Source organism: Ischnura elegans, chromosome 3 (assembly GCF_921293095.1).
Source record: "Ischnura elegans chromosome 3, ioIscEleg1.1, whole genome shotgun sequence".
In the NCBI taxonomy this organism is placed as follows: domain Eukaryota; kingdom Metazoa; phylum Arthropoda; class Insecta; order Odonata; family Coenagrionidae; genus Ischnura; species Ischnura elegans.
In genome coordinates, this window is record NC_060248.1 from 9,567,282 (window position 1) to 9,592,178 (window position 24,897).

General features: G+C 39.1%; 1 protein-coding gene across 1 annotated transcript in view; it reads left to right on the top strand.

Annotated features, from left to right (window-relative positions):
• The window catches only part of LOC124155431 (maestro heat-like repeat-containing protein family member 1), a 71,022-nt gene that overhangs the window by 34,581 nt on the left and 11,544 nt on the right, over nt 1-24,897 (top strand). The window contains exons 17-23 of the mRNA XM_046529236.1: nt 3,839-4,144; nt 4,384-4,597; nt 4,836-4,936; nt 8,890-9,061; nt 11,828-11,969; nt 18,750-18,942; nt 24,314-24,579. Coding sequence (XP_046385192.1) covers nt 3,839-4,144; nt 4,384-4,597; nt 4,836-4,936; nt 8,890-9,061; nt 11,828-11,969; nt 18,750-18,942; nt 24,314-24,579 — 1,394 coding nt within the window. The remainder of the gene's footprint in view (nt 1-3,838; nt 4,145-4,383; nt 4,598-4,835; nt 4,937-8,889; nt 9,062-11,827; nt 11,970-18,749; nt 18,943-24,313; nt 24,580-24,897) is intronic.

Sequence of the window (24,897 nt, forward strand, 5' to 3'; positions counted from 1 at the left end):
TCAAATGACTGTCGGAAACGCGGTCGAATGTAAATTTTTACTTTCAAGTACTAATGGAATCGGAATCGATTTTTCACCTTGGCAAGTACTCATTTTCGATTCCGGTTCTTGGCCGAGAATCGAGGAATCGAAGAATCGAGGAATCGAACCGACCCATCACTAGTTCTTAACTATGATTTAGAACCTTCTGTTTCACAGTATGATGTGGTATATTTAGGTAGGATTTTGAATCTTGAATTAAAAATATACATATAGCTTTTCTTATCATATTCAGAAAAATATCAGAGTGTACAGGCTTCTTTGTGTTGCATAAATACTTGAATGTAACGGTTACTGAAAGTTATTTTGGAAGTTTAAAAAAATTTGAGAAACAATTGCATATAAAAAATTTCTCCATAAGTAATTTTTATCGATAAAGTGAATGCATGGGATACTGCGGATTTATTCAATTTATGTATTTCTCTTTTCTTGTACCTTCTTTATTACACTTTGAAACATGTTAATTAGCATTTTTTTGTCAAGAAATAATGTCTGAAATATGTAATGAGCCATTTTTTTATATTTTGATTTTTTTATGTTTTAATTTACATAATGGTAAACAAAAATTGGCAGATTTATTAATCAAAATTTCAAGACCATGAATCTTTGGCTATTGTGATTGGTGCTCACTACTGTTGATTAATGGCTATTTTTTCTCTAAACTGGCCTTTACTACCAATGCTGAAGATTATTATGAATAAATGAAGTAAGTGAACTCAGGAAAGCGTGAAGCATGACATGACTGGTCTCATTCTCAGCCACAGACATATGTAATAATAATAATAATAATACTCTTTATTTGCCTAGAGATCATTTCACAGAACAGTGAGTTATGTACATGATATAGGGCACGTCAATTATTACCAGGGATTACCACATATTCTTAGAAATTTTGCGCCAAGGAATCAACGAACATATTCCGCAAAAACTGAAATGTGATAATAAGGAACCTCGCTGGTACAATAACGATGTCAGAAGAGAACTTAGGAAACAGAGAAAACTATACAACTTGTACAGAAAGTCCATCACGTCTCGTAATAAATCGAAGGAACTTGAAGCTAAAGAAAGTTACGCTGCTCAACGCTCAATAACCAAGAAATCAATGCGAATTGCAATGCGAAAGTTTAAGAAAAAAGTACTTGGTGAATTACTCGAAGAAAATCCGAAATCCTTTTGGTCGTACGCGAGAGAGCTTCAGGGAAAACATTCAACCGTAGATTCGTTATTTGATAAAGATGGTAAACTTGTCACCGAAAATATTGGCAAAGCTAACACTTTAAATGCCCACTTCGAAAGTGTATACACTACTGACGATACTCAATTCAATGTAGACATCCCATATACTGAGGATTTGATGGAAGAAATATCTATAAAACGTGATGGGATAACTAAACAACTACAATCGATTAAGAATAGTAAATCTCCGGGTCCGGAGGGAATACCCGCGCGTGTCCTCAAAGAGTTAGCTCCACAGATCGCGCCTTACTTAGAGATCATATTCAAGAAGTCACTCTCTGAAGGGAAGTTACCGCCCGACTGGAAAATTGCAAGCGTTACACCCATTTTCAAAAAGGGAAACAGAAATGACCCAGGCAACTACCGGCCAATTTCACTAACATCAATTATAGGCAAGATACTTGAACATATCGTTGTTAGTAATATCATGACTTTCTTGGACAGACGTAACTTCCTCCATGACTGTCAGCACGGATTCCGAAAAAATAGATCCTGCGAAACACAGCTCGCGCTCTTTCTTCACGACGTTATAAAATCTGGTGAATCGCGAAGACAAGTTGACGCACTATTTCTAGATTTTAAGAAAGCTTTCGACACTGTACCTCACAACAAACTTTTATACAAATTACAGTCATGCGGATTAAACGAGAAAGTTGTAAACTGGATACGCGACTTTCTCAGAGATCGTAAACAAAAAGTAGTTCTTGACGGAATTAGCTCTGATGTTGTAAAAGTTACATCAGGTGTTCCACAAGGAAGCGTAATCGGCCCCCTGTTGTTCATTATATACATTAATGATATCTGCTCCCGCATTAGCAGTAAAATACGTTTATTTGCTGACGACGCTGTCATCTATCGCGAAATTAGTGATCACTCTGACTCTGAAATTCTATCATCGGACTTAAACAACGTTCATTTGTGGAGTCAAGAGTGGGGACTCGAACTCAATCTGAGCAAATGCATGGCGGTACATTTCTTGCGGAATTCATCCAACACTAACAATGTTTATGCAGTGGATGGCATTAACATAAAGGCAACAGACGAAGTGAAGTACCTGGGAGTTACGATAACCTCGAACCTCACGTGGGGAACACATATAAAGAATATTTGCGGCATAGCCCTGAAGAAATTAGGATTCGTCAAGCGTATTGTGGGAAGATTTTCGGATGAGAAAGTAAAAGAAAGGTGCTATTTCGCTCTCGTCCGACCGCACCTTGAATATGCAGCGAGTGTATGGGATCCAGTGCAGAAAGACTTAATCCGCGAACTGAATAAGATACAAAGGAAGGCTGCGCGTTTCGTCAAAAACCGCTACGGGCGTACAGACAGTGTTACCCAGATGTTAAGCGAATTAGGCTGGGAGCCGTTGGAGACTCGGAGGCTGCGCGCTAGGCTTAGATTGCTTGAACAATTAAGAATGGATATCTTTAAGAGCGACACAGAGAACATAATCTTAGAGCCACACTATATTTCCAGGTCCGACAGAAGCGATAAATTAAGAGAGATTTTTTGCCGAACGGATAGATATGGGAATTCGTTTTTCCCCCGAACAATAAAGGACTTTAATAAACGCTTATCCCAACCTCGTTAGAGCACTTCTTTTTTTTTATAGCTGTAAACGGCTGGTGTCCTAACACCCCCTGCCACACGCCTTTTAGGCGGCTTGCAGGGTATTATGTAGATGTAGATATTACAATCACAAAGGTTAAACATAGGACATATAAAACAGGAGAGAAGCATAATCTAAGATTGAACTCGATCAGGAAACAAATTTTGAGTTCATAAACTCCTTGATAGAATAAAACTGATTATTTTTTAAAAACATCAACAATTTCATTTTGAACATCATTGTGTTCTTTTGATTTTTGATGTCAGGAGGGAGCCTGTTGAAAATCAACAGACCCATATGTTTAGGACCTTGAGCAGTGTTTAAGGTCCTGATAAAAGATTGGTGTAGATCTCTACAGGTCCTAGTTTGATAACAGTGGAAATTGTCATTGGTCATATACTGGTTTATATTTCTCATAGTAAATAGACTTAGAACATAGATAGAGACACAAGGTATGGTCAGAATACTAAGTTTTTTGAAAAGAGAGAGGCAGGGTGCGTGATAGGGAGCATTACAAATTTGTCGTATATACACGTTTTTGCATTTTTAAAATTGATGAACTGTGAGGAGAGGAACCCCAGAACAAGATACTGTAGACGACCAGAGAATAAAATTCACCATAATAAATTGAAAGCATAACATCAATACTGACAGAATTCCTGATGCTTCTTATGAGGAAGCAAATAGAATTCAACTTGCCACGGAGATTACGTACGTATGTGTTCCTCCCAGGAGACATTTCTATTTAATATAACACCCAGGAACTTGGTACTAGTGATTCGTGGAAGGCATTTACCTTCAATGTCAATGGCTACTGAAGCAGAGGCTTTGTTTTTGTTGGAGAAGTAAATTAATCCAGACTTATCAGTATTGAGTTTCAATAAATTATGTAAGCACCAATCATTAAGATCCCATGTATGTATATTTGACTGCCAACTATGACTTTTCTCTCAGTACCAGGAGGTAGTTTCATGGAAGCCAAAGGAAAGTGTGGTGGAGGACGAGTTACAGTACCGTGGAGTGACTGAGGCGTTGCAGCAGCTTCAGAATTTTGTGCAGGGAATGCTGTCGGAGAAGACATGTGCGGGGACGCTGGGTGAAATATTCACGCTGCTGGAGGGCTGGGTATGCGGTCCGAGGTCTGCGAGCCGATCAGAGTCGCCCCCACCCTCCCAGCATGGCACGCAGCGGCTGGCAGCCATGCTCACGCTCCAGGCTGCCCTCGCCTCCTACCTCATGCACTTCAAGCTTTCTTTCCAGGTACGCAACTTATTGTTTCTGCTGTGGGAACTTTCATGGGTCTGGTCTTGGCATTGGCATTATGGGAGGAAAAATGGCGTGAGATATTAATGTGATGGATACCTGAAAACCTACCCATTGTATCTCTGGAAAAATCTTGTTTATAAACTCAAAGTTCGATTGTGTGGATTGCATTGCGTATAGACAATGCTTCTGTTATCAAATGTGTGCGCTTACCATTTGTTTTGCTGTGAATGCAGGTTCCTAGCAAAATAACGGAGTGTGGGTGGATGGCTGGGGTCATATTACCTCGGTGCACAGATTCCTTTATGGCTGTCCGCCCTGTGGCCGTGTCATGCCTTCGACTGCTGTTGTTGATTGTCGCTCGCTACGATGAAGGGTTGCCTGGGGAACCTGTCCTCGAATCGGAGAGCAGTCTTGATACCAATGGACCTTCTTCTGCTTGGGATTCAGGTAAAGTTTTGTTTCAATCATTTCAAACTGCGTTATGTTTGCAATCTATTGCATGTTACTATCTCTTGTCTTCTGACCTCTCCCTTGCCCGATCAAGTGTGTACTATAATTCGACAGCCAGATTATCCATTTTTGAAAAGAACTGTCACTTGCTGATTTTTCAGTATTCTTCCATTTTTTATGTCAATTATTTAAATTGGAGATTTATTTTTATTCCCATGTTACATTTTTTACGCAGATGACAAGGATGCATTCAGTGATCAGTTCAGCAAGCTTACGCAAGAGCTGATGATGGATGACCCAGAGCATTTATCTCAGGCAATGGCTGAGCTCTCTAAGGTATTACTTTTTCCTCTTCTTTCAATCTGGAATACATGTGGGCAAAACCAAATGCCATCAACCCATCTTTGAATCCTCTGGACATGGTAATTGATTAGGGGAAAATATTTGTGGACTGCCATAATCCTTTAAAATGTGATTACACCCATGCCTCATATAGCGCAAGGGATGTGTTCCTTGGGGTCTTTGCGCTGTACGAATTTGCGTTATACGAGAGCATTTTAACATTGGGAAGATAGGGATGAGTTCCTGGTAGCATAGGTGTTGGGTATCGAATTTCCTCTAAACCATATATATTCCCATTAATAGCCTTAGAAAAACTTATTTATATAAATGTTTATAGTTTAAAATATCTTTAAAGATAGTTGGCACGCATTTAAATACTTTTATTCACGTTAAAAAAAATTGCAGGTGCTTTTGAAATTCCTTCCTGTCGTGCGGGTGGGCTAACATCTGCTATCTCAGGGGTTCGTAATGCGTTGCTGGCAGTTGACGATCAAACCAGTCTAAAAACAAGTATTGTGTATAGACAAACCAGGCCCTTTTGTCGCTCATCGTAATGACAGGCGAATGCTACTTTGAACGCCATTTCATAGCTTGCAGTTTATGAATGATAAATCATTTTAATTTGAAGTCCTCCGATGCTTTAGCAGCTACGTGAAAGTCTTTAAATGCCTTGAAACCTGACCCAGGTTTTCCTTCCCTGAAAATGAATGAACGAGATTGAATTCTTTTCCAAAACAATATCATCTCATCAACACTATAAAGTAGTTGGGGGGGAAAGGAGCCACTTTCAATCACAGCTTGGAGTTCATCAGAAAATGTTGTGGTGACTGCACTATCAACACTTGAAGATTCACCTGATATCGCCGAGCTGAAAATACCTGCTTGCCGTTTAAAATTCTGGAACCAACCGGAGCTTTCACTAAATGTCTTGGGGCTATTACAACCCTCGTATTTTTGTACTGATTCACAGCGAACTTTCTGTATGTGTTGACCGCTTGTTTGAAGTTGGTGCGGCTGAGGTCACTGATGTTTTAACTTCAACTTTAATCAGAAGAAGGCATCGTTGAGTTTAAACTTCCGCGCAATATCACTTTGACGCTCTCCATTTTCAAAGCAATTGACTTCTTTCAATTTCTCTTCTAGGTTTATAGTTTTTCTTGATAACTTCTTGATTTTTCTACCCACATTTCTATTTTTTGCCATTTTCCTCTTGGTTTTTACTCTGTATGGCTCTATCTAAATCACCTTCTACTGCTGAACTGTATTCCTGAGACGCAGAGGGCCTATGACTGCTGGGAGGGAACAAAGCCATTGTGTTTGAGACTCTATAGCGGACCCTTTTATGTGTTGATGCTATTCATAAGCAACTCGGCCACCGCTCCATTTCTCCCCCGTGAATTCCGATGACCTTGAAGGCTTTAGCGTAGACCCTCTACCTGGAAGTCAAGACGGCAAAAATTACGTCTCAAACCGTATTGCTTAAAAAAACTAATTTCCACTAGCTCCTCGCTTAACTAATGATCTAAATTAACTACTGTCATTCTGTTAAGGAGAGGAGATAAATTACTTGGGTAGGCCGGCTGTCTGGACCCAATGATGAGTAATACTTTTGGCCATTGCACAGCAATTGATTTCGATTAATATATAAACAAAAAAGAAGATTTGAGGCAAGCAATACTATTAATATGCGTAAAATGATTGCAATTTCGGGTGTACTTAGTGCAAGTTCACGTTTTATTATGAGAGCGTTTCAGTTTTTTGATTAGGCTACACTGCATTGCGATGTTTCCCTGAGGAACGAATTTGCGCTATATCGAAATTGCACTAATCAAAATTGCGCTGTGCAAGGCATGGGTGTATTGTCATAAGTATACCTATGTGTTCATAGAAAACGGAAATAGGATGATGTCAAGGCCCTGGTCTGGTCACTGGCATTCCCCCCCTGGATTGCCTCCTGAGACGCCTTGCTGTGGACACACAAGCAAGGGGCCCCTCACTGAAAAATGGGTTATGGTGGTGGAACTTTGAAAGTTAATAATAGAATAATAATAATAATATTTATTAACACCGTAGGGATACAATTTTCCATGGGTTTCGTCAAATAAAATACAGGCTACATTGGCAGAGACATAAAAGAATTGCAGAAAAACACAGATTACAGAATATCGTTAAAAAATTCTTGAACACAATAATAAGATTTGCTACATAGCAAGATTTTCAATCTATTTTTAAAAACCATAGGTGAGGTAAGGGATTTTAAACTAGATGGTAACTCATTGTAAATTGCAGCGGTAGAGTTAATGGGGCCTTTCTGGCATAGGCTAAATGAATATAGATTACCATGAATTTCATTTTTAGAGCAAGTGTCATGACTGTGAAAGTCAGAGTTAACGTGAAAGTAATGAGGATAACACTTCACAAACACAGCGCATGTAAGAATATAAACGCATGGAAGTGTGAGGATCCTGAGGGAGAGAAACAGTGGCCGACCACTCGTTCGGATTGGAACCTTACAGATGGCCTTTAATGGCCTGTTTCTGTCGGGAGAAGGCCTTAGCTGTAGTAGGGAAGTTACCCCAAAGCATAATACCATAGGACAGTAATGAGTGTACTTATGAAAAGTACACAGCTTTACAGGCACAGTTAATTAGTTGACTCCTTGGCTACTAGAAATTTTGTACCTGTTCATTTGTCATATTTCTCAACAGTCCTACCAAATTCAAAATCATGAAGGGACAATTAAGGAATGTTACTTGCCGAATGAATTAGTTAAGAAAAGCAAAGAAGAACATGATGTGTGGAACATTGGACATTTGCTATGGAAACTAACCTAAGTTTGTCCTTTTTGGCAATTACGAATTGTGTGGTAAAGGAGCTTCTCAATGAAATTTTAAGTGGGTGAATTAATTTTGTCGAAGTTATGCATAATAAAATAAAGTCAAGGCTCTTAGTACTTTCCACACTTATTTTAATAATCGGCAACCGGTTTCGACGTATTCTATGTCATTCCCAAGCGCAACTGCCATTCTTCTGATTCTCAATACTTCAATATGAAAATTTTGTTGGGACTAAGGCGAACGGTTTTAGATTGTAATATTGTGTTGTAATCATGTTTGTTATATCATGGGTCTACTGTATTGTGTTTTGGTTTTGGTAAGCATTTCTCATTCTAAATGTAGTTTTACTTTTATGTGTCTATCGCAATGTCACTTTAAGGATGAGGTTTTTCTTCACACTTTGGAGTAGTGTTTAATGTTTCTGGAAATTTTTATTTAGTAATGATAACTCTATTTCAGTTTCATGGAATTCCTGCGTGATTGAAAGGGTAATACATAAATGGCTGCGGCTAAATGGCTTGAAAAATTGATGCTTTGCAATTTCATTATGAATCTGTGATTTGTTCCCAGCTTTTAAGTACCTGCCGTAATATCTGTGACTTATAAATGTAATAAGGGCAAGCTTAAGGCTCAGCATCATACACGCATTCTAATACAGCTACTGTATGTTTTGTCAAATAATACAGCTAGCACTGTGACAAGTTCATTCATAATGGTAATTATTCCATTTAAGATGATGCATTCTTTGGGGAAATAATCCTGTAGTTGACTATGTACCATGCAAATTGCTAAATTCTTACTTCTAATGTAACGGTGTATCCTGAATATCACTATTACTAAATTAAACACTAAATTAAAAAATTGAGTATGTTGAAGCACTAAATATCAAATGTTTACATATATCAAATTCCTGATAATAAGAGTGATAAACTATAATATTCTGGATAATTGGCTGAATAAAAAGTGATTTTCATAAACCTGAGAGTTCCAAGAATTACGCTTATTTTAAAATTAAAATAAAAGGAGTGAATATAACCATGCATTTTCAATTTAAAACTGGAATTTTGTCGATCGATTTTCACTGTAGTAATGTGTGTTTCCTTGTGTTAGATCACCTGCAGCTCCCTGCGCAGCACGCACATTTTGTCGCTGGTGGAGGCTCTGCTGGACCGGGGACTGGTGGATGGTGATGCCCATTCCTCTGGCGGTGCGAGCATTGCCTTGAATTCAGTCCTCAAGGTGAAGGGAGGATATCTGGCCAACAGTGTTCCACACATAATCGGTACGATATTTGCTCACTCCTGATCCCACTGTCAGCGCAAGTACAAACTGGGGATCACAATAAAAACGAATTGAAATTCAAAACCAGTACATTATTGACACTTTCATTCCTGAGTGTGAAATGAAGAAATGTAATAGAATTTAATCCAAGTTGATGAAAGGGACTGGGTTGGTGGGTAGAGTGTTGGCTTCCCTCCCCATGGACAATAGTACCAATGTCGATGTTGGGTTTCTCTTCACTAAGTCCCTTCTCCTCAAAATGGCTCTAATCCAACAGCCACTCCAAACCATCTGTTCCTTCCTCATCTGATTGAGGTGCCAGGAAACTAACATTTGCAGACCACATCAGAGCAGTGGCTAAGAGGGCAATGGCAGTTGTTGGAATATTATACCGGCTGAAAGATATTTCTAATCCGCTTGTCCTGAAATCTGCTTTCATTGGAAGTGTTCAACCCATCCTCGAGTATTGCTCTCCCATCTGATCAACCACAAAAGGAGCTAAGCATGGGGTCATATCTATATCAGTGTAGAAATTGTATCAGAGTCGCCTTTCACTTTTTTACTGACCATGGTTTAAACACTAATGTCATTAAATATTCATACTGTGATGATAACATTTACCATATTTGATGACATATAAGATGCACTTTTTTTCCCTAAGGGCATAGCCGGATAAAGAGGGTGAAAAGTCCCCCTCCCGGATTTTTCCCGTACTTGAGGTATGCAATTTGGGGCCAAATAGGACAAACCTCCCCACATTTCCAGCCCGCTAGAGGCCCACCAGGGCCGGCTAGATCGAAAATACGATTTTCACTCTTTTTTTAATATCTCGGTCAAGAAGGCATATTTTTTAATGCGGTTTGCGGCATTTGAAACCTTATTTAATGGAGTAGATTTCCAATTGTTTTCAAGAACTTTGAGCGAGACAAGAAGATATGGCATTGATTTGAAAATTGCTAATGCATGTTTTTATAAAATATGTTTGAGAGGGCCAAAAAGAAAAAACGTTTTTTTGAAGGTGTTTTTCAACACCTTTCGGCTGGCGTATTGAAAAAATAATTTGGCATCATTTTGATTGGCCAAAAAGGGCTAGATTGAAGCTAGATTGCAGGTGAGAGGAGGTTGATCATTCCTTTCAAAAATGTGTCTTTAAAGATTATATACATGATAAGCGGTTTTTACCTATTAAATTACCAATTCCGTTTCTATTGCATAAGTATTTCCTTGTATGTTTCTAAAATTCGTCTATTTGTGGACATAGTCGCAGATGTATTTAACCGCAGTTTGACGGCGAAACTTTGTGACTTTCATTTTCCAGAGAACCGATTGTCCGCGAACTTTTACTGGTTTTTCATGGGACCAAGTAACTGAGTAACGTCGACGAGAAATTTGGATGTTAGGTCAGTCACTCAAGAGCTGATAGTTTTTCTTTTCAAGGTGGAAACCGGAAACATGAACAGTACTAGTTCCCCTTTGTAAACATTCCCTACTTTTACCCTTGATGGGTTGTGGTTTATATGTCCGGACCCTTTTTGGCCAATCAAAATGATGCCGAATTATTTTTTCAATACGTCAGCCGAAAGGTGTTATAAAACACCTCCAGAAAACGTTTTTTCTTTTTGGCCCTCTCTAACATATTTTATAAAAACATGCATTAGCAATTTTCAAATCAATGCCATATCTTCTTGTCTCGCTCAAAGTTCTTGAAAACAATTGAAAATCTACTCCATTAAATAAGGTTTCAAATGCCGCAAACCGCATTAAAAAATATGCCTTCTTGACCGAGATATTAAAAAAAGAGTGAAAATCGTATTTTCGATCTAGCCGGCCCTGGTGGGCCTCTAGCGGGCTGGAAATGTGGGGAGCTTTGTCCAATTTGATCCCAAATCGCATACCCCAAGTACGGTAAAAATCCCGGAGGGGGGACTTTTCACCCTCTTTATCCGGCTATGCCCTTTGGTCCTGTGTCATATATGTGAAGGACACATGTTAACTTAATCAATACTGAATGCTATTTTTAGCCTGGATTAAGGTCTAGACACACATAACCTTCTCTACATCTGCCAGAATAATTTTATCAGGTTTAACTAAATTTTTGCCAACAAAAATATAGCTCAAAAGAGAGAACTAGGATGGTTTCACTCCGACACTGCACCGTTCCTGTCAAAAAGTAAATGAAACGAGTTTCGCTCGCTCCGCCCTCTTTTGTTTCTGCTTTGTTTTGCCCGCCCTATGTTTCTTCTTTGTTTATTTGGCTTTCAAGAAAGGTGAGAACGAAAGGAATCAGTGTTTTTTGTTGTTTCTGCTTTATTTTGTATTATGTTCGATTGCTTTCCATTCATTCATTTATTCATTATTGAAATTTACATATCATGTTATTCAATTGTTAATTTTCCTTGATAAAAATATTTTTGGTAATTGAATTCAATGATTGTTTATTTGGCTTATTTCATGAAACGTGAGAACTAAAAGAAGCCATATTTTAAGTTATTGTGGTACCGCATTGTCGCGTGGACTATTGAAACTTTTTTCTTTGTATGTGTCCTTCTAAATAAGGGTGCGTCTTATATACACATGCGTCTTATGTGCCAGTGCGTCTCATATGCCATCAAATACGGTATGTGTCAATGCGGAACTTACAAAATGAATTTACTTTTTCTTTGTTTTGGTTCCACAAAGGTTAGCTGCTTACGTTAAAAGAGTGTGAATCATTTGAATGGAAGCAGTTTCCATGTCTCATGCACGTGCCTTCCCTGTTTTGTTGCAGACATGATGCTGGGCCAGGTGTCGCTGCCGTCGGTGTCCCCACAGACGAGGATGGGCGCCACGCGCTCAGTGCTGGTCCTCGCCACGCACCACCCACAAGCCACGCTCACTTCCCTCCTCCAGCAGGCACTGCCTTACGAAGAGTGCGTACCATATAATTCATGTCTGATTTCCAACCCATTAACCGGCAATGGGGCAGTTTCCTTCGTCAAAGAAAATGAAATGCATTGATTGCTATTCATTACCCACCGTTAGGGTTTTCATTATATACAAATCGTTTGGTTTTAGAAATCCCAGTTTAAACGAATGGCAATGGTCAATTTTAACCTCATTTGAAAAAGGCCAGATTGGCGCCCATGCGATGCCACTCCACGTGACGTCACAGGGACCTAGTTTCTATTCGAGTAGATAGGAGTTTTACATAGTCTGAGATTACTAATTCATCCATGAGGCTCAGAGCTCAGGGAAACATGTCTTAATAATCACCTATTAAAACTGCCTATGGTCGGAAAGTTTCCTTCATTTGATAAGGTATTAATAATCCATATTTAAGCCAAGCGCTACCTGCTAGCAGCCTGCGTCGTATCAGCGCTCAAGCCTCGCCTCAAGGTCACCTCACAGGGCGGCAGCAGGAACCAGAAATACGTCACACGGATTTTACCATCATTCCTACTTAGCCGTCGCGTTTTCGCACGCTTGAAAATTTTCACTTTTCGTTTATTCGCGAAAAATAGATATCGTCATTCTAAATCTAAGAGCGTGAAATGCGTACTCTAGGAGTAATAATCTTTCGATTTAGGAAATAAAAAAATAATAGGAAACCACCCTATTGGGGTAAAATTTGAACCCAGACATACTTGATATTGAACATTACTTCTACGATTTCATATTTTTTTGTAGTGGAGTGTCATACCTTTCTTTATACAATATCGTGAGTCTTTAAATCGAAACTTGAAGCTTGTACAAAGTGTCGTTCATTGCTATTACAGTGAGTCCTCGTGTTACATCACCCCGATTAACTCCATTTTGCAACTGCGTTACAAATTTTTTAATGTCTTTATTTGTGTATCATCACCTGTGCCTCATTATAACCTCACTTTGTTAAAATTTTGTGCAAGAAAAGAAAAGTGAAGAGTAATTTTCAGCACATCAGCAATGCCGTTGGTTATTTGTTCCTCATGTGTGATAGTAACGTGTGCTTATAATGAACTGGGCTAATTTTGTCATAGGGGATTTTTGAGGAGATCTCGTAAAGAAGCGGGAAACATGGTCTTGTACATGGTCGGGGAAAACACAAAGTGCAGAAGTTCAACTCTGGACCAAAAACTGGATATCATCAGACGAAGTGAGGATAGTACCGAGTACTTGTATTGAAATTGGACGAGTGATAGTAATTCTTTTAATTTCACTGATATCTCAGCAGTCGAATGCCCTGCCTTCGCTCTCACTGGCAGATTTACTGTGTAGTGGCCAAAATTAAGTGCAGGAAGATTATTCAAAAATGGATACATGTTATGTGCACGAAGATAGAAATTCCTTTATGAGCCATAATTTGGCATTCCGACCATTCAAAAATACATACTTCCTAATTGTGATTTTAAAACTTTTTCCCATGGTGAGGGTTCAGAGGACAAAAGTTTAGACCTGATTTTTACTTTGTTCCCTAATTTTTAATGGGAGTGGATGTCTCAATTATCATCATTTTGTTTAGTGTCACATTTTCCATGAACAGTTAGTGACATGAAAAGAGCATGCTTTGCACTCGAGAAATCATCTCTTAGCTTTTATTTTAGCTAGTAAAGACAACGATTTACTGCCACTGGCCTTCAGGCTGAATCACAGAGTGATACAGTAAACTCTTGATTTTACGAAGCAGGATTTTACGAAGTTTTCGATTATACGAAGTGATATTGCGGTCCCGGTGAAAAGCCTATGCTAAATACATGGCTCTATTCGATTATACGAAGTTTCGATTATACGAAATTTTTTGAATTTACGAACCTCGGCTCGGTCCCTAGGAGCAAATGGCATTCGTTTATACGAACTACGGCGAAAAATTTGTCAACAAAACTAGTTACGCCGGCGTAAGTAGCTAAAAAATCAGCGCTTCCAACTGTGGTCCATCAAAAGTGCGAAATCGTAAATGATAATGCAACTTTGGAGAGAAATGGGTCGCCAAAAACCTCACTGTGGGAATTTAGGGGGAGTAGGAGTTCAGTTAAAATATCGCGGCTGACATTATGCCCCTATTTACGTGCCTGTTCGTAAACATAGCATCGACAATAATTCGTAGTTTAACATGTCAGGAAGGTCGCACGGAGTATTTCGTACACCCCTAATTAACCCTTTGCACTGCTGTGAACGTACTTCGAAGACTACTTGACTACTTTTCGCCGAAGCACTTCGAAGGGTCCCTAAACCGGGACCCTTTCCTCGACGAGCTCACCCTCGCTGGCTCCTGAAACTGGGCTATTTTTTAATGCATTACCTGACGCAACCCTGGGTTTCAAAGGGCAAAGGTGCCATGGGGGGAAAAAGAGTAAAGTGCGTGTTACTGTGGGGCTGTGCGTCAACCAAACGGGCACGGACAAAATAAGCCCGTTGTCATTGGGAAATTTGAAAGGCCACGGTGCTTAAAACATGTAAAATTGGAAGCCCTCCCCGTTTTTTACCATGCAAATAAAAACAGCTGGATGACCCGAGAAATTTTCCAGCAAACGGTTATACGTCTACAGAGAAAAATTGCTGGAGGGAACAGCAAAATTGTTTTAATAATGGATAATGCCACCGTTCATAAATACGTGGAAGATCTAAAATTGGCTAATGTTCGAGTCCTCTTTTTACCCCCGAACTCGACTAGCAAGTCCCAGCCCTTGGACCAAGGCATTATCCAGAATTTTAAAGTCCTGTACCGGAAGAAGCTTGAGCGGTATTACTTGCGATGGATCGGTATGTATACATTCATCTATTTTGCTCATGTGCGTTTGGATATCGATTTAGATATTTTTATTCATGATTATCATTCTTTCAAATCTATTTGCTACTTTTATAAATGGGAACAGAAATTAATAACATCCCGAAATGGACGTTGATACATGCAATCCGCGCCATAATATCTTTTCGTGTATATATTGGCCTTTGTGAATGAACAACTTAAATATCTTAAGTATTGGGCTCTATTTACCGCCAATTTATATTTCAGGCTTCTCGTAATGAAGACGCACTTCCAAGTCTAACCATGAACTTTCTTCTCACGGGCTTCCCCGTTCTCCTATGCTGGGGTTCTGTCTTTCCAAAGCCTTTGTCCCTTCCCTCCTGCCGCCTTTGGCTGATCTTGCTGACACCCACCTTACGCATCCCAACCCAACCCTTCCCCAGCATTTCCCATTCACTCCCTCCCTAAGGTGACTGAGCTTGTGTGCGTCGCAAAAAAATACGGCCCCCAAAAGTAGACTGAGGCAGAGCTGAAGGCCATTTCCCCACCCTTCTTTGTCCTGCCCCCTTCACCAGTCCTTGTGCTGACCACACTTCTTCCCTCAGGCAATCTCCATCCCACTCTTATTCACCCCACCCACTGGGAACGTTCCCCGATTGTGGAGAAGGGCATGGTTCATCTTTACCTGCAACGGGGGGAAGTTATTAACCGGAGAGAGGCGGAAGAAGTATCTTCCACTATCGGGAAAATGGTGCCGCGCTTATAATTGTCTCTCTTCTTCTCAGCTGACTTTTCAATTGAAATTATTTTCTTTGCTCTTTCCACACTATATTTATTTACGATTATGGCGCGACTATTTTTTAGTGCTAAAACTAAGAAAATCTTTTCTCTATGTCAATGATCCTTTGCATAACTTTCAATACGGCGGAGAAAGGAACACGAAAACTAAATGAGGTGACGGTACAGGTTTTTGCTTGTCATTTTTTGGGAATTCACGCTAGTGAACCAATACTTAACCACGTTGAGAAATGATAAAACGTCTCTTGTAGGAAAACAATCAATGTGGATAATAACGTTTCTATCTATATTTCTCCGATACTGTAAGATGTTTCTCCTGTCGTTTTCCGGTTGGAACCTTGCTCCTGTCGGCATAAAAGGAGAGAAACATACTATATGAACAGGTCACCTCACACCTGGTATGAAGAATACAGTCCTGATGAAGAATTAAGTCTTTTATGGCAACGTCTGCGAAGATGATGGAACACAGTAGTCGGACGGAGAACTCAAACAGAATTTACTTCAAATATTCGCCAGAAGATAATCACATCCTACGTTATTTATGATCGTAATTGAATCTCAGTGAAAATAGAGCACATTCTGCTGAAAATACGAAGTAACTCGAAACATTAACTTACGAAGGTTATTTTGGAAACGGGCTAAGACCCTTATTTTTCTTTTTTTCTCGTCACTGAGCGATAGAGGGCGACATAAATGGCGGTTAGGCCGGCTGCCGCTAAAATTCCGTGGGTGTCAGAAACAAATATCTATCTTTTGCATACTTAATACAGTGCAACCTCGATATAACGACACCCCACGGTGCACTAATAAACACTCGCTATAGCGAATTGTTGCTTTACCGGGGGTGGAGCAAATAATAGCCAATATACCTGTTGCAAACAGATATACAGGAACAGGAGTGGTGCGGCGACAGATAAACATCTATCCAATAAACGTAAGCATAAATCCAGGCGAAAGGCGATGTTTTTTTGCATCACTAAATTTCCTTACTCAAATAACGACTAACTATTCAAACAATTTATAAGCACCGCACTGAATAAAAATCATGCAAAGCATTGTTTCGTCAATCATTATATTTATCGAACGACAGTTTACCACATAAATTTGAGACTGAGCACTCCATTAACTTCATTTCTAACAGATCGCTAGCAATTACAGAGGTTAAGGAGTCTTGATGAAAGTCTTACGGCGGTGAAACCCTCGCTATGGCGAGAGCCAACACCGAAAGGGTCTCGTAAAAACGAATTTTTTAACACGCTTATTATAGGGTCAATTGACGGTGCATCGGCTATCTCTCGTAATAGCGGGGGTGTCGCTATAGCCCGTACTCGCTTTAACGAGGTTCCACTGTAGTAGCTATTGGCTCCTAACCACAAATTTATTACTGTAAATTCTTATAATAAACATTGCAATTCATTGTTTGATTACGTTTTCCAAACTGGTCGGGAATTTCTTTAGCGATCGTTGATGTTGAAGTATGAACAAGAAATGGGAATTTTATGGTGGTATAATTATTTAACGATTTTTCACATCATAAATCGATAGCAAAAAGCCTTTTCTATGAATTATACCGAGAATAACCACCGAAAACATTTAGATAAGACCACTAAAGACAAAAAACGGCGGAAGAAACAAAAGCGAACATTTTTTTCGTGACTTATGAAAAAGGTTTGAATTTACGAAACTCGATTTTACGAAGTGCCAATTTTCCGGTCCCATTGACTTCGTAAAATCAAGAGTTTACTGTAATGTCTTGTTTACGATTGGCAGCAAGTTGAGTTTCAAATTCAAGTTTATACATGACTAGTAAACAATCCCATGAAACCATTTCTTCCAAACCGAAACTTCAAAGTTTACCCAAGCTGAACTTCAATGGTTCACAGTTGATTGTTTCATACCAGCAAATGCACAGTAGGCAATGTGGGTATTTAACTGCATTTGTTGTCATTATGTTTGCAAATGAAGTACAATATCCTCATATCAAGTAACTCCCTGGTTCCTCCCCATCTGCATTCCAATGAAACACAGGTTACTTAAAAACTTGCATAAATTACCTCAGTAGATGACATACATATTTAATGCAAAGGATGAGTTACCTTAGTATCCAATGTTACTGTTAGTGTGTGGGTGTTTCCATTACTTGCATGTATCATTTTACTGCTTCAGAAATTTTATGAAAGTTTTAACTTTACCTTTACTATAACCTTGTGATGATATGTGGTTAATCTTATGATATTTCTTGGAGTTCAAATGTATTAAACAAGGTCAAGAATAGAAGAGGAAAAATGTTAATCTTATGTGCACTCAGCTAAATTGTTCATTGGTTTTACTATGTGTTTCAATTGTGAAGATTTGGTGCTATTAGGATTCCCTGTGTTGATTGTATCAAACTTTGTGAAAAATTTGCTTGTTGTTTATGGATAATTAACTCATTGTAGACTATGAAGGAAACTGTCAATTTGAAGTGGCCATCATAAGCATATCATTAACTTTATTACATTATCATTTGCTTTAAGATAATAGATTTATTTGTAGCAAGTCATTTAGTGCTTGAATTCTTCGTTAGACTGCATTATTTTACATGTGACCATTGATTAGCAAAATGAAGACAATTAATTTCTTGTGCTGCCAATTGATAGCAGAATTTTAATTTAATCAGCTTGTTCACGGGGTACCCTTATTTGCCATTTACAATACTGGTGGTCGCGTTAACGTACGTTCCAAAAATGAATACATATAAAATTATCAAAAGATCATGTTGAAATTATTAATTTGTGAAATGGGTGGTGAGAAAAAAGAAAAATCTGTTGAGTGAGAAACTTCAACCATTTGTCCTTGTTTTAGTACAACTAAGGAAATTGGTAATTGTTTAAAAAACTTTCTATGTGCAAAATAATATAAAGTTGTTGGGAAAAAAAGGATTCATTTTCACATTAAAACCCGTTGAAATTTTGTTTGGATGCTTAAGAGGCCAATTTTCTAAGATTGTAGATATTTTTCCTAACTCATGGACTTAATATAAAGATCCCCTGAAAATTTGAAACCTCCAGTACTTAAACAAATGGGCCGTCTTGTGTGTCAATTAGTCAGTCAGTCAGTGAGTTTTTTTTTAAGTTTTAATCACAGAAATTCGTATTTAGAATAAAGGATTCATTTGTTTTGTAATCTAATAGACTTAATATTGTTGCAGCTGTGTTGTGGATTGTTGGAAAGTGCTGACTCAGGAGCCATCTCTGCATGCTGGTGTGTTGCAGCACCTCTTATCTGTCATTGAGGAGAGTCCACCTTACGAGGTCCAGGACGGAGATGGCGGCGGCAGTCGGAAGAGGAAAGCGGCCGATGAGAGGGACAACATTCGTGTCGCCAACCTCACTCCCCTCTCTGTAAGACATTCCCCTCTCATTTGGGAAGCAGACATTTGCCCAGTGCTTGCATTTCCCTATGGGATAAGCACATATTTTTTGTTATCATTTTACTGATTATTGAACTTTCTATATTTCTGAATACTGCTCTTCTTCAAATAAACTCCAATCTGCTGCTGGCCACTGCTCCCAACTCTATTCGCACCAACCAATTCAAGCAAACTTCTCGCGCCGAGCTGGTCCCGGCCTTATATGCGAATGCCGTCAAGATGGCGATGCACGCATATTCAGGTCGGGAGGCACGGCCCGGGAGGGCTCGTCGGCGAGGTTGGTGGCAGTCGGGACCAGCAACCAGGTCACTGAATGTGACTGATCTTCATTTATTAATAAATTCATGTACATAGAGATTAAGACAGGATTCAATATAAAAATAACTCCGTTCCCCTTGCGGAGCAAAAAGTAGGTACATGAGTTGTCTACATACATTTTAATCAGAACATTTTTCAAGTGAAAATTACGCAACAGATTAAATACCAATTATAAACTGAGAAAGCCCACCCCTTAAGTATTTAATCCTTTTAAATTAATGCTATTGATAGCTTACAAGGAGACTTTGCCTAACTGATGTCAAGAAAGAAGATGAGACCCTTTTTATTTGAAAGTAGACAGTTAGGTAGGAATACTGCTGAAGGGTTTTGTCCAAATACGCCCGGGTTTGAGAGAAAAAAGCATTTAAAAATTTAAAAATACGGTCACGTTCAATTTAATTTAAAAATTTCACCCCATTGTTTATAGGTCGATTTGGCCCAGTGGTACCGCATCGCGCTTACGTTTTGAAAGTCCAGGGTTCGAGGCTCGGAATGAGTAATTTTTTTCCAGTCTGCCACTTTCTCCATTTTTTGTACTTTGTTCCATCTTCTTCAGATTTGTTGATTTCAGACGTTACACGTTTTTTTTACTAGACTGCTTTTTTAGAATAAGCCTTAAATTGACATTCATGTCGCTAGCTTACCTTGCTTCGAATTATTCTTTCCGTTGCCGAGATTCATCCAAATAGGAGTGATATAACTCTGATGCTGGCGTCGTAGTAAAGGGAACTCGTTTCCGAAGCAAAAGATTTTAAACATACCGACTTCGAAGAGTTTCCCAGGTTCCTACTTCGAGTAGAGTTTTACCTGTCTACCTCTGTGATCAATTTTGAGTACTCCAAGTGCTAAACGTTGTTCTTCTCACATTTATTGCTGTCAATTAGTCTATTTTTAACTTGGTAATTGTTAGAAATGTTTTATATGCTAAATTTTCAGAATGAAGTGAGAATCGTTACTCATTATAGCTCTCGCCGTCGAATGGACCCCGACTATTGTTTGGCGGGCGGCAGGTAGGATTTTGAAAAGAAATTTTGTCCTTTAAACTTGGATAGTTGAAGGGCTGAACGAATAGGACAAAGGTTTTTTTAACACTTAATAAACTGGATAGGAGGTTGAAGTTCTGTATTTTTTTTTCGGAATGTGTAAAGTGTCCAAAAAGTCATTTTCGACTACCCTGTCAACCATTATCCCCTATTCCTTCTTCCCTAACCGATCGCTAGGCGAGGTATCCTCCCCCTAACTAACCCTCCCCTCAATATCAGTCTCCTTCTTTCTGCGTATTTAGCGGGCAAGAGCTTTCAAACAAACTGTATAAACTGGGGAAGGAGTTGTTGGCACATATGAACTTTTTATTAGCTGGATTATACTACTAGGCTAACTTGAAATTGGTTCATGGCCCGCAACGCTTGAAGTCGATGTCCATACGATCGTATCATTTTTAGATTGATTTGTTGGTTCATCCCTTCCCTTTTCTTTTTCCATGGCCTACCTAGACTCCCACTTTCTGCTACTTCCTTGTGCTTTTCTCTGCAGCACGATATCATTCAGTTTTCCCTCCCTTTCATGAGACCATAAGGTATAACCCCGCGAGGAATTATTGCCGTATACAGGACCATTTATTTTAGGAAATACCTCAGTAATATAGGGCACCTGAATAAAAGAATTGAATATTACTGATATTGGCAGTGCCATCTCGAATTTTTCCTTTTTTATTTATTAATGTCCCCTTTACATGAACTCGGATGATATGCGTCAAAAAAACAAGAAAAGCACAAAATTGAAAAGCACCATGAACATTTAATAAAACTGCTACCTGAGCATTTGCACTTGCGTTTTTTTTAAGTCTTCAGGGAAACATATTTCCCGTAAGTTCTTGAAAACACTTCTATTTTCTACTAACTTTGACGCATACCAAGCATACCTAAGCATATTATTAAATGCTGGAGAGGACAATTGATGATGAACAATGGAATGAATTTTTATTCCATCCTCACGTGAGGAAATCTCCCTTTGCCCTTGAAGAAGGAAGGTGCAGTTCTGGATTCGTGCAATAAACTGTTTTATCCGTCTGTAAAAATATACATCGCACGGCTGGCATACGTTTGTGCACTTCGGTGGTATAATTTTTATGCTGCATGGTTCTCCTTCCTCGTCGATAAATAGTTCATCGTAAATGGCAGCATTAGTTTGGCCCCCCTAGGAATCGATAAGCAATAAAAATTTATTGTTTTTAACGTATGGCTGGAGAAAATTTTTTAAAAACTTAATATACAACGCAGTTGTAAGTTTTCCAGACTTGGAATACACAACCGAAACGTTTCCAAATTCATTCTCCATTTTCTTCACACTTTCACACACTCGCGGATCAAAATCACCTCCAGGTTCCTTCATGCACAAAAAAACTTTAGGAAGCAGCTTTCCTGAAGCAGTAATAGCGTACTGCGCTGTATACGAGTGTGTCATTTTCCTCACGCTCCCAAGAGCCACCTTAACAATTTTGTCTCCTTTGTTAGAGAGCGTCCTCTTCACATCAACCCTGTACGCACACCCGGTCTGATCTGTGTTTATTACGAAATCCTTATTATAATTGGAAATCAGGCTTCTTGCTTGCTTCTGAAACTTCATTGCTGATTGCAGGATTTCTTCGATTGAAGCATGCTCCCTTGTAGACACGTATTTCGTTATTTTGCGTTGTACAATTCGGTGTCTCTTCTCAAAAGATGCCACCCATGAAGCACTCGCAGAGAATTCAAACTCTTGCGATATGTGCTGAAACGACGCGGAAATGGCCCATTCTTGTAAAGACCGGGTCATCACCGGCTCATTCATGTTTCTGGATTCCACAAAGCGATCGTATACCCATCTGTCGATCATTTCCAGCTTGTCGCGTTTCGTTCCTCCTGATTTTATATCTTTCTCCCATATGGCTAGCATTCCCTTATGTTTTAAATGCACCGAACCTTGGGTTTGAAGGGTGGCAAGGCTCCATTTAGGATGTTCCTTAGCCATATTCACAACTTTCACTTTAACATCTAATGGGATGTGCTGGTGAGTCGACCTTTTGGGGCTGGGTTCATACTCGCTGAGGTCCGTCGGCGATGAGTCATCACTGGACCTTTCTTCGCTTAAAATTCCTGTTACATCATCCGGCACTAGGAGATTGTCAGATTCACCGACACTAAACAGTTCTTCTACTTCTTCAAACTTGAACTCATTCAAAATATCCAAAAAACTCCCAACAACTTCATCTCCGATTAGTTTGGAGCATCGCGTGACAGAAGCGTTTTTAGGGTCGTTAATAGCCTGCATCCCACGCAAAGTGTCTGTAATGTGATAAAATATTTGCATTCAATAATAAATACTATTGAAAATAATGGACCACGAATATCTTTTGCTACAAATAGCATTATTTACATCATTAAAATATGCTTACCTTCAAAATGACGAACAGCTCCCGTTAAATCATCTTTGCTAAAAGCATATTTTGACGTTGAATAACAATCGTCTACGGCACTGCCACTAGAAGGCCCAGGGATTGGATCTGGTTCCATTGTATACACAGGTAAAATATTTATTTCGCACGGTATACTAAATTATGAAGCCCTTATTCCAAATTTCTGCCTTCGGATGTCAACTGATGAAGGTTTAGGCTCAAACTAATGCCAAAGATAGGAAAATACGATCAATATCCTTTCAAAAAAGGATACGCTAATCGAATAATTCAATAAATAAATTAAGATGGAACTTCGACCGCCAGTTTGGATTAGCACGTGTTAAAATAAAATTCGTCCTATAGTTTGTCCAAACAGAGACGGCGGGTAAGAGATCTCTTAATCGATTAAGCCACCGCTCATTAGCCCAACAATAGCCGCGTACCTGCCGCCAGCCAAACAATAGTCGGGGTCCATTCGACGGCGAGAGCTATAATGAGTAACGATTCTCACTTCATTCTGAAAATTTAGCATATAAAACATTTCTAACAATTACCAAGTTAAAAATAGACTAATTGACAGCAATAAATGTGAGAAGAACAACGTTTAGCACTTGGAGTACTCAAAATTGATCACAGAGGTAGACAGGTAAAACTCTACTCGAAGTAGGAACCTGGGAAACTCTTCGAAGTCGGTATGTTTAAAATCTTTTGCTTCGGAAACGAGTTCCCTTTACTACGACGCCAGCATCAGAGTTATATCACTCCTATTTGGATGAATCTCGGCAACGGAAAGAATAATTCGAAGCAAGGTAAGCTAGCGACATGAATGTCAATTTAAGGCTTATTCTAAAAAAGCAGTCTAGTAAAAAAAACGTGTAACGTCTGAAATCAACAAATCTGAAGAAGATGGAACAAAGTACAAAAAATGGAGAAAGTGGCAGACTGGAAAAAAATTACTCATTCCGAGCCTCGAACCCTGGACTTTCAAAACGTAAGCGCGATGCGGTACCACTGGGCCAAATCGACCTATAAACAATGGGGTGAAATTTTTAAATTAAATTGAACGTGACCGTATTTTTAAATTTTTAAATGCTTTTTTCTCTCAAACCCGGGCGTATTTGGACAAAACCCTTCAGCAGTATTCCTACCTAACTGTCTACTTTCAAATAAAAAGGGTCTCATCTTCTTTCTTGACATCAGTTAGGCAAAGTCTCCTTGTTAGTCTGATTGTTATACACTCTTGTTTTGTAGCACCAACATTGCATTATTTAAATCTAAGAATGATGGGATATTCTTTCACACTATTTTTAAGTTTTGTGTATTGCCTTATTCATTTATTTTTCCCGAGATCTGTCGACCAATACCAGCAATACGGGATACTTATGCATGCAAGTTAAAAATTATCCTTTATAAAGTTTAATCATTCAAAAAAAGACCAAAAATTTTTGTCTAAATAACCAATAATTTCTTGGGAAAGATAATGATGTATGAAAAGCCCTGAAATTATGCAGAATTTTGAAGTGCCTAGTTGCAAGGCAACCTGATTGAATGAATTGATGGAGTAAGGGCTCATGAATTGCTTTTATTGCAGGCCATTAGTGCACTGCAGGAGATGTTCAAGAGTGCCACTATGCAGGAGGCAGCCTTGCAGCTCTTCCCTGAGCTTTTCTCTGCCTTGATCATGGCTCTGGGCTGCTACATTGGCACCTCGCCACCAGTTTACATGGCACACAGACCAACACCTGCACCCTTGACGGCTCCGAGGAGCGCTAATGCCCCAGCCAATCAGAAGGAGAGTTCAGGCAGCCGCTTCTCGTTTGTGCCCAATAGGAAGGCATACAAGTTGAACCCTGCGAGGTAAACATTCCCAGTCATTTAAACTTGACTGTTTTGACTCAGTGCAAATACAGGCTGTCATCGCAATGCCCTCCACTGGAGCAATGTGGTAATTTCCAATGGTTATTTTCATTTATGAACTAAAAATTTATATTACTTTGAGTATGATTTTCATGCTGTTCTATTGAAAATTGTTCAAAGTTTCTACACCTCAGAGCGATCCTTACTGTGCCCTCCCCTGTGCAGTTTTTGCAACCCTTCAACTGATGAATAGCCTTTTTCACAGCATAAATGGGTGGTAAACCAACTACAGTAACAGCTTTTTTTAACCGAAAATTG